The following is a 17,924-nucleotide window of genomic DNA, read 5'->3' as shown; positions in this document are numbered from 1 at the left end:
ACAAGTTTTCTTTTTTTATGCCTTTGCAAATTTTGTTATGTGTTGAAGCAGTGCAATAGCATTTCTTTCTGGAGTGTAAGTGAGAATTGAATTTTGGGGTAACAAACAGTGTGTGCACTTTTGTAATACCTATTTTGTCCACATTTAGATGCATTTAGGCAAAAACCTATATTTTGATAAGACTTTGAGATATTTTGAAAAAAATAAAATAAAAGTTAGCTTTGTTTAAAACTGGTGGCTAGTAGCTTCCTAAATGAAAGAATTATATTAAATTAATATCTATATAATAATTATATTAATATAAAAAATATTATTTCTTTTGATAAAATTATGCTCATCAGCTTTACTATTTTTATCCCAGGAGGTTGGACCTTTTTTGTCATTGGCTTTTGCATACTCAAAAGCAAGCTTTTTAAGCTGTGGTTTTGACAGTCCATAATGTCATGACAAGGTACTGAACTAATCTATGAAATAGTTAGTTACTCAGTTAAGGTTTCTTTTTTTTTAGAGCTATTTTTGCAGTGTTATCCTGGTGATGCAAAAATTTCGTACTGCAGTCCTAAAAAGAAATCCATCCTTCATTACTGCTTCTTCAACAAGAGCTAAACTATCAGTTTAACAATATCTGCCAGGTTTTGATCAGTTTTTTCCAATATTATTCCTAGGCATCTAAAAGAGTAGTTAAGAAATCAAAAATATTTTTAAAGAGGAAAGATAAATTTAATAAGTAACAGGTTATTTTTAAAATAAATAGTAGTAATAATCACAGAGACTTGATATAATTATATTAAAAGAATGACTTTCTTTACAAGTCAACAAAAGTTGTTAAAGCTACAGTCACGGCGATCTTCTTTTTGACTTACTAATAAATTTTTCGAGATCGTCCGTGTTTTATCATTCGGTCTTATTTTTATAAGATTTTTCATTCCGTAATTTCAAGGCCTTCTCAAACAGGCTACAACAGCTCATTTTCCGTAAAAATAGCGAAGGCCAACTTTTTTACGGTTAAAATTATTTTTTATCCTTGCTTTTGTAAACAAACTTCAGAAACAAATAAAGAGCTTTATTAGAACAAAACATTTTGATTAAATTTCGGAAGCAAATATTGTAGAAATTTTTTTTACGTTTATAAATAAGTTAATTACAATAAAAATTTAAAGAGTTTAGCTAAAAATGACTAAATCTCATTTTTATAACTATATGTTTATTGTAGCTGTTTAGCACTTGTAATACAAATAATAAACTTTTTGATAAAAACAAACAAATATGCTAACTTTATTTTATTAAAATTATTTTAACTTTTTTTAACTCAAAGTATTTTATTTTGAAGTTGAAAGTTTTACTTGTTTTATTAAACATTCCTTCCCAAAATCTTCAGAGTGTTTTTTACAATAATTGTTTAAAGAAATGTTTGCTAAAATGCAGCAAACTTTTTTAACACTTCGAACAAGCAATTGAAATTTACTATTGCAGTTAATAAAAATGTCAATTAATCCTCTCTTGCACAACAATGGTGAAACTTTATTCACAAGTGTCACTTCAAATATAAAAAAACAATAAATAACAAAGTAGACTAAATTGTCAGAAGGTTCTCTTAGTCTTCCCCTGTTCGAAGAATTAATCAAAGTTCCATTTTCTTGAAACATATCAAAGGTGTCTGTTTCTTCTAAAATTGAATGTAATTCCGGAAGTTTGTAAGCAATAAAACCTGAAATATATAAAAGCCCTTTTTTGCATTCATTTGGCAACTGAGCCTCAAAATTTTCACATATTGACATATTAAACTACACATCAAGTTCACAGTTATCACAATGGTGGTGAGCAGGAGGAAATATTGTAAAATCTGCTTGTTCGTCTATCAAATTACAAGTTTTGTCGATTCTAAATTTTTGAATAACATTTTTGCACAGTTATCAGATATGTGCCACCTGACCCTTGCTGATATTTCCTAAACTGTTTTTCTAGTGCATCTGATTGCATTTGTCCTAGCAATATATAAGATACACCGCAATTCAACAAATACTTGGCACAGCTTGCTAATCTTTTAAAAGTTTTTTGCAAAGCACTCACAGTATCCATTGTTAACTTTTTCTCTCTTAATTTTGAATTTACACATTTCAAATTTTCAGCAAAATAAGAAATATAGTTCTCTAAGAAATCTATTTGCTAATCATTGACTGAAGTAATAGGCTTTCTTCGAATATCATTTAATCTAATATATAGACCTTTTGCTTTACTGTTGACAATAAGTCATCACTTAACAACTGTTCCAATAAAAAGTGCAGTATCTTTAGCTTCAGGAATTTTTACACGTAATGCTGCAACTGTTTCATCACAAAAAACTTTGAGAACTAATCCATAATTTTGTCGTTCAATTGGTTTTGGTGACTTGATGCCTAATATAACTTGCTCGCTTAGAATTTGTTTCATTATTAATAACATAACTAACAGCATTCTCCAGTTGAGAATAATATTTAATAATTCCTTTGTTTAAAAAAGAAAATAAATATCTCCAGAATCTTCTAAAGTTATATATATTGAAAACTTAGGTACTGGTCCACAGTAAAAACACTAAGTTTTTTATAACGAAACAAAATACAGAAAGAAATTATGTCTATTTATTTGAACAAAATACAGACACGCAATTATTTCTTTAAAGTTAAATAATTTTGCAGACCTGGAATCTCGTGACGTATTCGGCTAAAAGTTCTAAAAAAAGAGTGATTTTTTAAATAGTAAATTCTACATAATAAAAATAACAAACCTTTCTCTTTCTACTTTTCTTAATAAAACAGGTCTTATATTTCCTAATTGTCAAAAAAAAAATCAAAATTCCTTTGTTCCTTCGTGTGTATTTTCAAATGCCCCCGAACGTCGGTAATCTGCCCCCGAACGTCGATAATCTTAAAAGTGAATTTTATTTGCATGGTTTCGTCAAAAAAACATTTTTTTTTTTTGAAAACAAAAGAACAACGTTCTGACTGTATAACGCACAAGTTTTTGTTTACAAAGTAAGGTGAATTCGCATTGTATAAAACATTTTAAATAGGTTACATGGAGTTGTTTCACTATTTCGTAATTTCCAGATCCACGGATATTAGGAAAATCCATAAACGAAAGATCGCCGTGAGTTAAGCGGTCTAAAATAAACTTACTTTTTAATAAACTTACTTTTTTTGCGTTCTCGTTCACGGAGACAAAAAATATCATTAGAATAATTATAAAAACAATAGCAGAAAATTTTCAAAGTAGCTTTTTCAGTTTGTCTTTTTATTTTTTATTTCAGAACTATGTCCTTTTTATATAACTTTTTTAATGTTATTATGTTTTTTTAATATTGTCATTGTTTTGGTACTTTATGTGTTATGTGTAGATTTATTTTTGATTAGTAATTTATTATAGTTATTTGTTATAATTAAAAAGTATAGGTCAAAATAATAATTGTTTATGCCATGTTTTTAAAGAGATATGTGGCTATGAAAATAGCCGTTTAGTTTATTAATTACTCAGGTGATTTAAGGCCAGTCCAAATTTTTATGGTAGTTCGTCCTACCTTCTATAACTCCTTTTTAAAAAAAGCTGTTTTTGAAAATTTGTAGTCTAAGCTAAATAATGCTTAGCAAAAGTTGGGCTAAGTTGAAAAAAAATATTATTGACAAAAATATGGTGGATGACGCTTATTGTTATTAAACTTAAAGATGAATGTTTCAAAAAATAACGGTTTAAATTGTTAAGCACAACTTTTCTAGTTATCTACAAGCTAAAAGACATCGATATTGAATTATATTGTTTTTTCATACTTTGATTCAGAAGGTAGGGTAGAAAATCCGACGTTTAATTATTTCTTTCGACAACGAACACTGAAGTGTCGAGAACTCGGTAATACTTAGCGATTTTGTTTTGAAAGGCTTTTTGATGACCGCATAAACAAAATGGTTTCTGTCGGTGGAAGTTATTCGTAATAAACAAAATAGAGCGTGTGGTCATTATTTATACATGTAAATATACATATACATATATATATATATATATATATATATATATATATATATATATATATATATATATATATATATATATATGTATGTATGTATGTATGTATGTATGTATGTATGTATGTATGTATGTATGTATGTATGTATGTATGTATGTATGTATGTATGTATGTATGTATGTATGTATGTATGTATGTATGTATGTATGTATGTATGTATGTATGTATGTATGTATGTATGTATATAAATTCATTATTTTTAATTAGTATTTAGAATTAATTAAATTTGGTTAATAAGTTTGGTCATTTGTTTTTATAGTTTTTTAAAAGGTACTTATTTTCGTGTCTGCATTTAGAAATAAGTTCATTTTTTTTTATTTAGTAAATGCTCTTGATTTAAGTAATAATTTCAAACTTTTTTTGTTAACAAAATATACATTTTTGAGATATGTTATTATAGATAGGTGCAGTTTTTAGAATAGAACAGTTTTTTGCCAAATATATTTTGACAGCATAGTCTCTTTTGAGTACTTTTCATGATTTTTTTAGTTTTTTAATGTAGTTGTTGGAACTTCCTGGTCAAAGAAATCAATTACTATTTTACAATGCTTACTATATAACTAAAAAAAATTATTTACAAGCATATTTTATAATTATATAGAAATGTGATTTATTTTACTGAAGGAGGATGGATCCTGCTTAATTTCAACACATTGAAATTTGACTTATAGCATGTTTAATTTGTATAGTAAAGATAAATAAAACTGGAGAAAATGAAGAAAAAGAAAATGTTTATTTAACAAGAATGAAAATATTGCAAGAAAGAAAAAGATTTAGATTGAAAATGAATAAATCAATAAAATCAGCAGTAGTCTTTAGTAGACTGTTGACAAAACGAATTTAACCGATTTGTTTGGAAGAAATAAAAATCGGTTTATTAAATTCTTTTGTAGTAAAATTATTATTATTAAAAATACATTATAAATCAATGACAACAAATGCATGGACATTAGTTGAATTAACAAGTAATTTGTATAAATTTATTAAAAGCAGCTGAATAAGTTTAAAGATTATGGTGATTATCGAATGTTTATTACATCAAAATGAATTGGAAAAACCTTTGCCATAGGTTTTGAAAACATCCTTTGTGATATTATTGGAGAAATAGTTTAAATTCTAGTAATAAATTTTTGTTAAATAGGATTTGATTTGTATTGATTATCATTATTTAATTTATCATAATTTTTTATTCATTTTGTTTTAACAATAATCATCCAGTCAATTGATTTATTAATTTTTTGTTTGTTTAGATATTATCTAGATTATCTAGATATTGTTTAGATATTATATATATATATATATATATATATATATATATATATATATATATATATATATATATATATATATATATATATATATATATGGTTAATTCCATAGTTCAGTATGGAATTAACCATATATATATATATATATATATATATATATATATATATATATATATATATATATATATATATATATATATATATATATATATATATATATATATATATATATATATATATATATATATATATATATATATATAAATCTCTCCGCATCATGCGGAGAGATTTTTTTTAATAAAAATTTTTCTATTACTCAAAAATAATTTTTTGTTACTCTAAATAAATCTTGAATTAAATTTTTATAATATAAACTAAACACAATTGTATTAACATAACACTGCTACATAGCAAAAATTAAAACATGAGTTCAGTGACGCAACGCGGAAAAAAGTGTTTTTTTATCAAACAAACTTTTAAATGGAGTTCTTGCTGAAATTTTAATTCTTGCTGGACTAATCAGATTTTTTTGTTGTAATTTATTCATTTGGCAATAATGTAGTCATAAAAAAAGCCACAAACAACAAAGTTTTCATATCGTTTTATTTTACAGAAAAAAAACTATCAGTTCAGTGACGCAACGTTCAGTGACGAAACAAATAGATGAAATTAAAATCATTTTAAAAAGTTTTGTCATTTTGTAATAAGTTTTATTTATACTCAGGTGAAAACAGCATTGGAACAACGTTATTATTATGAACATAAAAGTAATGTGATTTTGATATATCTTTGATTTTTCTTGAATAACTTAAAATTGAACTGAATCCAAGTTCATTTTTTTGTTGTCTTGTATCGTTTTCTGACATGTGAATTACAGATATTTGCAAATCTTGTAATGCTAAAGCAAAATCTGCTGCTGACCTGATCTCTTATTGACTAGATTTAACTCTCAGGGCTGCGATTCGCTTAACAGCAGCTCCTATTCCGTCAACCACTCCTTTCCCGTGCATCGCTGCAAAGAAATTCCAGAAGAACTTTTTATGAAAATATTTTTCAAACATAACCATTGCAGCCATAATGCTTTTGTTTTTGAACTGAGAAGTGGCATTACCGCTGAACATGTGTACTTCTCTGACATGATCAGGAATAAAGTGAAGGATTCTGTCAATATACGGTATAACGGAAGACTTAGTATGATCAGTTGAATCAGAAACTATGGCAAATGTTTTTAACTCAATGTTCCAGACTGCAAGGGTCATGGTAGAAACTTGATTTTGACCAAAATGAGCCGCTTGTGGTTCATTTTGATAGAAAAACTTCGCGTTTTCAGCCCAGTCAACTTGGATTACCGCAATTTCAGAATTAACACTCATCGAAACCTCCTTCAGTTTCTTATTAACACTCATCGAAACCTCCTTCAGTTTCTTAAAAATTGTTGATTGTTTTTTTTTTACAAATGCGTGTTTAACGAACTTATCACGCATCGCTGATATGTGTTGGATGAGTTCTGTTACAGTAGACTTTTTTGAAACTTTTTCAATGTTTGCATATGTTTTAGTTTTAGGCTTTCTCCACTCGTCCCAGGATACTTCGAAACCAAGTGTATTAAGAGTTTGCAAGTGTTTATCAAACTGCTTCATAACTTTGCATGCAATGCATTTGTCATAGGCGCAATCGTATGTGTACGGTTCACAAACAAAGTTATTTATCATTTCAGATCCAACTTTGATTGAAGACGCTTGAATTGATTTTGTTAATGCATTTAAGACAAATCGCATATTTTCATGCAAACTACAAACACAAACATTATGCGGAAATTTTGTAACTGATTTCACATTGCGTGTACGAAGGTCGCAAAATATGCTGAGTTCAATTTTTATGTGCTGATGCTTTTCCTTGAATAATTCGAAAGCTTCTTTTAGCGTATAATATAAATGACGCATCTGAATATTGTTTGCTTTTCCGTCAGATAATTGAATTCGAGTGACATCTTTTTTGTTTGGTGATATTTGTGAAACTTCATCTTCATTATAAAAGTTTACAACTGCTAAAACATCGCTTTCAGAAAGACATTACAGCTTTGAACATGCTGGAGGTAGACCCAAATTATCTTTACAAGCAGAGCTAATTGAAAGAATAGAAAGAATTTCAGATTGTTTCTCCTTTGAAGTTGGTAGTGCTTTTAAAACTTTTTTCAATGCTTTTCCTCTTTGTTGAACGTTTTTAAAAGATGAGCTTGGTCTTTGAGATTCATTTAAAAATTTTCTTTTTAGAGCGCGACTTTTTAAAACTCTTAATTTTGCTTTAGCAGCATAAGCTGCTTTTTTATTAGGATCGGCTTTCAATTTTTATCGATATCTCTTAGATCTTACTCTGGACATTTCTTTCTTTTTATCAGCATTCCGAGAAACATAATTAGCTTGGTATTCTGCATAACGTTTTTTTTTTACTTCTAATTTTGATTCCATTTCTTAAAAATTTACAACTTTATAAGAAAATGTTAACATAAATCCAATAGTTTACTAATATTTACTAATAGCCCTTCACAATACTAAAATTCAAAAATTTATTCGAATTCGAAAACCTACAACGAAATCTGAACATTTGGATGATATCTTGACTTCCTAACCGCGCAATTTTATAAAACTCTAATAATCCCGTTGATGGGTTCAGTGACACAACAGCTTTTAAACTATTACTATAAGTTAATATAATGTTTTTTGACCAATTTTTTTTTAGTTATGATGAAAATACATTAAAATATATAATTTCTAAAAAAACTTCGCCTTAAAGCCTAATTTCATTGTGATAATTAAACTTTTTTAGCTTTTAGTTCAGTGACGCAACCTAGTTTTTGCAGATGTGTATGTGACAAAAAACACTTAAATTATTTTAAAGAGTAAAAGTTTTTTTACTCAAGACATATATGTTATCTCAAAGATTCTTTCTAAACAAGAATATGGATATGTTTTGTTTAAAATATTGCAATAACTCCCCCTCAAATTTTACTCACTTTTTCGAATAATAAAAAGAAAATACAGATGCTGACATTCATCAAATTTATCTACTCGGTTCAAATATTTTCTACTCAAAATTTATTTTAACAATAATTTTAAGGTGTTTAAACTACAATTAAGGAAAAAAAGTCTTTTGAAAAAAGAAATTTTTAAACACGAAATTTATCTCTTCCATCGTGGAAACATATATATATATATATATATATATATATATATATATATATATATATATATATATATATATATATATATATATATATATATATATATATATATATATATATATATATATATATATATATATATATATATATATATATATATATATATATATATATATATACATATATATACGCTGCCAGTTTCTCTTATTTCAGAATCGTCAAGAAGTCTTTCTACTTTCTATGTTCTGTTTTGAACGTTGAGCACTAATTTAGTAAAATACACTAACACAATTTACATCCAATTTAAAAAATCTATTGCAAATAATAAGTACTCAAGATTTAAATAATAAATAAATTGGTTTGTTATAAATCATTATATTATATACTAATTCATAACATGTTATGAACTCATGATATTTACTCAAAAAATTAGAAAACTTTCTTGTCGGACTCTTTTTAATCACCGCTTTATTATAAACATTTAGAAAAATCCCGCGAGATCTGAACGGCACAATTTTACGTCACCCTTAGATTAACGAAACAAACCCGAAATTTACGGAGACTGGCCTTAAACTACATGAGTATAAAGAATACTGTTGGGACACGCAAGATTGATATATAATATTGTATGTTACATATAGATATATCCTATAATAATTCAAAATCAATCGTGTTGTTCTATTTTTATTCCACTATAAACTTCCAAAGCTTATTTCTTTTTTGAAATCACTCACGCGTGAAAACTATTATTCTATTTAATTGCATTCTACACACGGTCGTTTGTAAGAGGAAAGTTATTATACGCATGCGCAGTAGAGTTAAAAATAATTTAAAATTTTAAAAATGGCTACGGATGCAAAACTTATCATTGACAACGAGTAACTTGTTTAATTTTAGATAATTAAATAGGTTTTTAACTATTTTTTAAATGAAATTATTGTGATAATAACTTTCACCTGTACTAAGAAATGTTTTAAATAAAATACAAAACCTCTGAATGTGAATAAAATCTACTTTCAGCTAAAGCTACTTTTACTGTTTTTGTTTATAATCTTTAAACCTTTTTTAAAAAAATTTTGAGCGTAGAAATTTTTAAATTTTTATTTATTCAGCAAGATGAGCCTTTTATCTTTTTTGCATTTTTTGCTTATATGAGGATTCAATTTTTTTTGCAGGGTTAAAATAAAATCTTAATCGTTAACTTTTTGTAATCTGTTGCTATGGTACTCTTTTTCGATGTGACTATATATATATATATATATATATATATATATATATATATATATATATATATATATATATATATATATATATATATATATATATATATATATATATATATATATATATATATATATATATATATTTATAAAGAGAAATAGAGAAAGAGATTTCGAAAAGAGTATAAATATATAGGAATTGGTTGATAAATATGAATTACTAGGATTTGTAAAAAGAAAAAAAATAATATAATTGTATATATATACCATTTTTTAAATAGTCTAATATTAGATAAAATGGAACTTCACAACAAAAATATTAACCTCCTTTGCAGAGTTTGTGGACAGTTACTTGGTAAAAAGCATTATTTTATAGGAGAAATTCTTAAAGTAAAATTAGAGAAGCTGTTTCATGTTGAAATGACAGATTTGGAATTTGTCCATCCTCCAAAAATGTGTAAAAAATGTTATTGTACAATAAACAATGTGCTTTCAAGAAAAACATCAACTGCCCTTTGTCAAACCTATTCTAACACGCTTTCTGCTTCCATCATTTAGTTTCTAGGCATAAATAAATAAAAAATCAATTTTATACTAATTTAACACATCAAAATTTATGCGGATATTGCAAAATCTTATTTCTATCATTAGAACAATCAAACTACCCTATAACTTTCAGATATTTACAGTTGTCATTTGCACTACACTGGGTGACATTAACCAGGGTCAAGTCGTCATGATGTGGGCCAAAGACATTTTTTGAGCGCCACTCAAAAAAGGTTTGAACATTTAAGGTTCCGAAACAAGAAAGAATCCAAAAATGATAATTTAAAATCAGTGCATGTTTAGGTAAAATACCTTAACCAATGTAGTGCTATGCAAACGGTTACAGAATTTAAAAAAGTAAGGATTTTACCTGCTCCTACCGGAGCGCTCTTTCTAATTGTTATAAATGTTACAAAGATACAAATAAAGCTAGACCTCAGTTTACATTATTATAATCTGAATATAATTTGTTAATTAATATTTTTGTGAAGAATAACGCCACTGCCTCAAATATATATATATATATATATATATATATATATATATATATATATATATATATATATATATATATATATATATATATATATATATATATATATATTACATTGTTCACCTCCCCAAGGCCGAGGGGGTTACTACAGTCGAGGAGGCTACTCTTTTTTGTGTTTTTTATTTTTTGTTCTTATTCGTGGTACAACCCCCTCTCAACTCATTAACTTCGAAACACGAACCTTGACAAGCAAGGCCACTGCGCGGAGAAACTAAGTTGATATATATATTTAATTAATATCTTTTTAACACATTAAATAAATTTATTCATTCTAACTTTTAAAGGTCACATTTCTAAATTTTACTCGCATTTTCCTTCAAAATGTCAATTTTCATATTATATCTAAATAAAAACACAAACAAGTTTTGAACTTAAAGCATAACTTTGATAAACTATTTAATTTTTCGATATAAAGCTATAAAGTTTGTAATATTTGTAATATTGCAATAGAGACAAACTGAAGAAAAAGCAACATTGGTATAATTTAAAAAATATAAATTTATTTTATGCATCAAATAAATATCAATCAAAACAAAATAAAAGATCAAAATACAATTCAAATGAAAATATAAATATCTTTTATGCATTAAATACATTTTTCATTCCTTCAATCTTTATGTAAAAAATATTCTAAATATATTCATATTAATTTTAACAGTCTCAAGCAAAAAAACATTTAAAAATAAAAAAATTTAAACAACAAATACAAAAAATATTTATATCGAGTTCCAAGAAAAAGTCTTTCTGCTTTAGTTTACTTTCCCTTCTTTACAACAGGTAAGTTTCCTCTTCAAGATGCGAATATGGTTAGAATACTAAAAAAAAGTATACTATAATATTTGTTTGTTTTGAATCAATTTTTATCATAGTTTATTAATTTTGAATCAATATGTACAAAACCAGACTGATGATTCAATCGATAGAATCAAAATTAAAGCATTTAATCGATAAAATCAAAAACAACCAATGATATTACTTTAATGCAGGCAATACAGTTGATTTATTAGACGTTATTGACTAAATCGAAAGCCTGGAATAATAACATTCAAAATTTTGATCATACATAAGAGTGTACATAAATATATGATGTATGTATATGTATATATACAATACTGCTCAAAAATTTAGCACACATTAGATTTAAGTTGCGTTTTTTTTCTTTAAAAATGAAATAAAAGTAAAAAATAAGAAATTCAAGGTTTTTTAAAAAACAAAAAATAATTATTTGACTTTTTTAATTACATTAAGAGAAAAAAAAACTAAAAAAAAACAAATGTCTATCACTAAATATCTTTAATCAAAGTTAATATTTAAAAAAAAGTTAAAAAAAAAGCTGCTCATAAGTTTAGCACACCTGGATTTAAGTTTGCTTTAATAGCAAGATCAATAAGGGATATGTCCACCTTTGTTCTTTATGCATAGTTCACATCTTCTTTTAATTGAATCAAAAAGTTTTCGGCAATAATCAGTTGATAAGCTGTCGAACGACTCTTTCAAACTTTCCCTAAGATGTTCAGCTGATGTTACGGGAGCTTTAGTGAGTTTGCGGTCCAGTACAGTCCATACATTTTCGATTGGATTAAGGTCAGGTGATCTAGCTGGCCACTGAAGTACCTTAATGCTGTTTTCTTGAAACCAAATAGTCACCGTTTTTGCCTTGTGACAAGGAGCGTTATCTTGTTGAAATTGCCACTCTGACTCATTGCTAAAAAAGATGTCTCTAGTCGGGATTAAATGATTTTCAAGCGTTTCGATATATTTATGTTGATCCATACGACCATTGTATAAGTAGCAGAGACCTGGGCCGTCATAAGTGATGCAACCCCATATGCCTACCGAACCTCCAACACCTTGTAGTCGCGGCACAATGAAGCGACTACGAAACATCTCATTATAGTGTCTTCGGATAATCACTCTGTTCTTTCGGTTAATAACTGTAAAGTTGGATTCGTCACTGAATATTATTCTTCTTAGTTCATAATTAGTCATTTTCAAAATAGCTCTACAAAATTTGATACGTTTTAACCGATCAATTGGTTTAAGCAATGGTTTTTTAGCAGCAACGTAGCAACAACGTTTTCGATCAATTAATCTTCTATTTACAGTTTGTCTTGAGATATGATTTTTTAGAGCCAAGTTCACTTCTTGTGCAATCTCTTTGGCTGAGTATTTAGGGTTTTTTCTTGCAATTCTATAGATACTGTTATCATCGGTGATGCTTGTGATTCTTGGTCGTCCAGATCGGTTTTTGTCTGCAGTAGTACCAGTTTTTTCAAATTTCTGAATTGTTCTGAGTACACATGAATGAGATACAGACTTAAGAGTTCGAGCAATTTCAGAGCTGTTGAAACCACCAAGGTGTAGTCCTACAATACGCTGTTTTATTTCAGAGCTAATTGATTTTTTTCCCATCTTATTGGTCACATTATGGACAAAATTTAAGCGAAAAATACCAAGTTTATTTCAAATGAGGTAATACATACTATGTATATCTTTGAAACTTTAGTTCAGTTTTGTTTATGTAAAAATGGATAGTTAAATTTACTTTTTAATAAAATTTTGACATCAAAAAGTAAAGAGCGGCAGTTAAAAGACAATAGAAGTGCAAGTGTGCTAAACTTATGAGCAGCTTTTTTACACCGCTTTAATTAGCGGTCATTGTTTAAGTTAAAAATAGATGGTAAAATTAACGTAATTTTTTTTCAATTTTTTTTTCTATATAAAGTATGTTTTAATTAACTGTAAATAAAAAAAATTGAAAAGGCATAAGAAGTTTACCGCCTAAAAGTTCAATTAAAAGAAGAAAAATGAAACTTAAATCTTATGTGTGCTAAACTTTTGAGCAGTATTGTATATTAGGACCTTGCGAATTGCTTCGATTCGATTTGCAAATCAAGTGTCGCTTTGATTCGAGTCGAAAAAAAAAAAGATTCAAGTTTTTTTGAATCATATTTTATTTTGCAAATGTTGCTGTTTTTTTATATTTCTAAAGCTGAAATGTAATTGAAATGGGTTTTTTATCCCGGGTGGAGTAAGAGTAAATGAAAACAGTTCGAATATCACTTTTAAACAACGTCGAAAATATAATCTGGGCAAAAAGAATTTGTTCAAAGAAATATTTTTATCTTTTTGGAAAAAAAAAAGCTTAACAAAACAAAAAATGTCAATTTGCAGGGCCCTAATATATATATATATATATATATATATATATATATATATATATATATATATATATATATATATATATATATGTATATATATATATATATATATATTTTATGTATATAAATTATGTATATATACATAATATATATATTTTTTATGTATATAAATTATGAATATATATATATATATATATATATATATATATATATATATATATATATATATATATATATATATATATATATATATACACATATTTATTATGTTATTACATATAACTATATTATGTTATAAAATATTATACAATATTATGTTACTAACATATAACAATATTATGCTCTCCTCTTTAAGAATATTGAGCACTCAATTTGTCGAATGCACTAACATTGTTAGTGTATTTTACAAAGAGAGTGCTCAATATTCTTAAAGAAGAGAGCAGTAATAAAAGAGTCAAACATTTATCTAGTTTTTTTGTTCTTTGACAGTCTGTTCAACTCCTTCAGAAGGTTTAAAAAAAAATAGATAAGTGTTTATACTATATATATATATATATATATATATATATATATATATATATATATATATATATATATATATATATATATATATATATATATATATATATATATATATATATATATATATATATATATATATATATATATATATATATATATATATATATATATATATATATATATATATATATATATATATATATATATATATATATATATATATATATATATATATATATATATATATATATATATATATATATATATATATATATATATATATATATATATATATATATATATATATATATATATATATATATATATATATATATATATATATATATATATATATATATATATATATATATATATATATATATATATATATATATATATATATATATATATATATATATATATATATATATATATATATATATATATATATATATATATATATATATATATATATATATATATATATATATATATATATATATATATATATATATATATATATATATATATATATATATATATATATATATATATATATATATATATATATATATATATATATATATATATATATATATATATATATATATATATATATATATAGTCACATCGGAAAAGAGTACCATAGCAAAAGGTTACAAAAGTTTAATGATTAAAATTTTCTTTTAACCCTGCAAAAAAAATTGAATCCTCGTATAAGCAAAAAATGCAAAAAAGATAAAAGGTTCATCTTGCTGAATAAACTTAAATTAAAAAATTTCTACGCTCAAAAATATTTTTAAAAAGGTTTAAAAATTGTAAACAAAAACACTAAAGTTGCTTTAGCTGAAAGTAGATATTATTCACATTCAGAGGTCTTGTATTTTATTTGAAAAATTTTTTCGTACAGCTGCAAGTTATTTTCAAAATAATTTCATGAAAAAACTAGTTAAAAACGTATTTAATTATCTAAAATTAAACAAGTTACTCGTTGTTAATGATAAGTTTTGCATCCGTAGCCATTTTTAAAATTTTAAATTATTTTTAACTCTACTGCGCTTGCGTATAATAACTTTCCATTTATTTCTAAAGTCTAAACGACCGTGTACATACTCCACCGTATTTTTAAAAGCTAAAAAGAAAAAAACGCTCTACACCAATTGTAATTAAACAATTTACCTCGTGATCAAACAAATTATTTATCAGAGAAACACACACGGCCCAAGCTACAAGCAAACTATATGGGCCTAGGTACAAGACTTGATGGCCTCATGCAAAAAGTCATCTATTAAAAAATCCGGTATTAAGAGGAAACTTATTGAATACGTCATTTAGTACTTAAGTAACAAACAATATTATATACAAGAACCTATAGAAAACATTTCCTTTAGGATTATAAAAATATACCGAGCAAAATTATAGACCATCAAAATAGAATAAACTAGAGTAATAATTTTAAGCGAGTCTGTAAATACTTTTCTAAACTTCTAAAAAATTGTGTAATTTGATGCCGAAAAAGGAAATCGAATTACGTATATACTACAATTTTTAAAAGTGAAAGTATAACAAATCACTTGAGCCTTAATATATAAAGCTGCGAAATTCTTAGAAAGGCGCAGTTCTAAGAAAGCGCGTGCTTTCTATTCAAAGGTCTCTTTTTAGAAATACCATATGACTTGAAAAACTAAAGTTTCTTTCTGTTTGGGAAAAGTTGTTTAATCTTTCAAAATAAATTCTTTGCGAGTTATGAAATGATTTTTGAAAAAGACTTTGTAAATAGAATGTATTTTTTTCTTTTTTTAAATATCTTGAACAAAATATACAAGTATTATATAGGTAGTTTTTTATAAAAATGAGTATCTGTAATCAGCTCAGCGTGTCAAAATGTCGAGTCGAAATTGCAGAATTGTACCAACAACATCATATACATATTGAAATTCGAGCAATATTTGCTGACTGGTTTGAGGGACAGAACTGGTAATAATTTGTCTTTTACAAGTTTAAAGTTTAAGTATATTAAACTTAAGTTGCTTTTTTTCTTAAAATAAGTGTTATCAAAACATAATGAATTGGTAGATAATATATCTATACAAAGAGATGTTTGTCATCATAGTCAATCATTTTCAGGGAGTTTAACAGTGATGATAATATCCCACTAGCAACTGAGTTGCTAAATCAACTCTCTTCAAAAATTTCAACTCACTCTCAGGTTTACTTTAAATATTTTGTTTTATAAAATGCAATACTTTTTGTATAAAAACTCATCTTGATCATTTATTACTCTTAGCTTTTTAAATGGTTGATCTTGCATTTACATCCTTTGCCTAATTTATTTATATACTAGGCTGTGTTTGTTTATATTCTAGACTAAAGATATAATAACACAGATGAGGTTCTTAGATTACAAGGAAAAATTTGATGTAAGTTTTTATTTTTTTATTTAGGACAAAACTTAGCAATCTTAATTTAGATTTTATGTTAGCCTGGAATTTTTATTTCTTTTTTATTGTTTGCAATTAATCTTCTTATACACCATTTGAATTCAAGGTTGAAGGCACCTCCATGTCAAGCTAATCAAAAAAGAAAAAAAAATTATATAATGTATTGCAAAACTCATTAATTTTAAATGAAATTTTTAGAAATATATACCCCTAAAAATTACAAACCTCGTTCCTGAGCTGTTCAGGACATCTGACTAGTTATAAATTATCTCATGCCATTTCTACCCCCACTACTTTTACTCCAAATGTTAAAAGAAACTTGGATATTTGAATAAAACTGAAAAATTTTTACTCTTTTTGGCTGAAGGTTGCAGTATTTTAGAGTAAGAAATCATATTAAATTGAAAATTTAAGATGCATGGATAACAATATAAACACAAAATATTGTCCTCAAGACCACACCCATGATCTCAAAACAATGTTTGGTGGTCATAGTTTGGCTTTGGCATTAATGGCACTAGCCCTGGGGTTGTTCTTATGGTGTTGCTCTTGGTTTTGAGTGTTAGATAGTGAGATATTGATCTTTTAAATTTTTAGCCTTAAACTTGGCTATAAAGCTTATGTACCTAAATACCTATAACTATATTGGTATGAAAATTTAAAAGCATATTTTAAAAGGAAATTTTAAAGTTCTATTTTTTAATGCAAAATTTGTATATATTTATATTTTATTGGCATGAAAAAATAAATATTCCATATCAATTTTATGATCACTTATAGTTTTTATAGAACATTAGTTGAATGTTTCTCATAGATTTTGAACCTTTTTAGTTCTTTATTTGAAGGTTTATGACTTAAATAAAACCAGATATATTAGTTTACTGATTCCTATCACTAATTTTTGATTTTGATATGATAAAATGAACAGCCATATTTTAAATTTAAAAAAGGGGTTAAGAATTGTTTTATTTTTATCAT

General features: G+C 25.6%; 1 protein-coding gene across 3 annotated transcripts in view; it reads left to right on the top strand.

The window, feature by feature from the left end:
* The first annotated feature begins 16,244 nt into the window (after positions 1-16,244).
* The window catches only part of LOC145189807 (signal transducer and activator of transcription 5B-like), a 45,137-nt gene continuing 43,457 nt past the window's right edge, over positions 16,245-17,924 (top strand). Inside the window, exons 1-3 of one of the 3 annotated variants that reach the window (XM_090091206.1) lie at positions 16,245-16,482; positions 16,633-16,714; positions 16,872-16,925. In XM_090091206.1, coding sequence (XP_089947332.1) covers positions 16,358-16,482; positions 16,633-16,714; positions 16,872-16,925 — 261 coding nt within the window. In that variant the 5' untranslated portion in view covers positions 16,245-16,357. The remainder of the gene's footprint in view (positions 16,483-16,632; positions 16,715-16,871; positions 16,926-17,924) is intronic. The other 2 variants (XM_090091205.1, XM_090091204.1) reach the window with 2 other exon arrangements.

This window comes from Hydra viridissima, unplaced genomic scaffold (genome assembly GCF_058129835.1).
Source record: "Hydra viridissima isolate aposymbiotic clone 2 unplaced genomic scaffold, HvirCarnegie_v1 scaffold_6, whole genome shotgun sequence".
Classification (NCBI taxonomy): Eukaryota; Metazoa; Cnidaria; class Hydrozoa; order Anthoathecata; family Hydridae; genus Hydra; species Hydra viridissima.
Note: the sequence above shows the minus strand (reverse complement) of the source record. Positions and strands in the feature narration are given on the sequence as shown.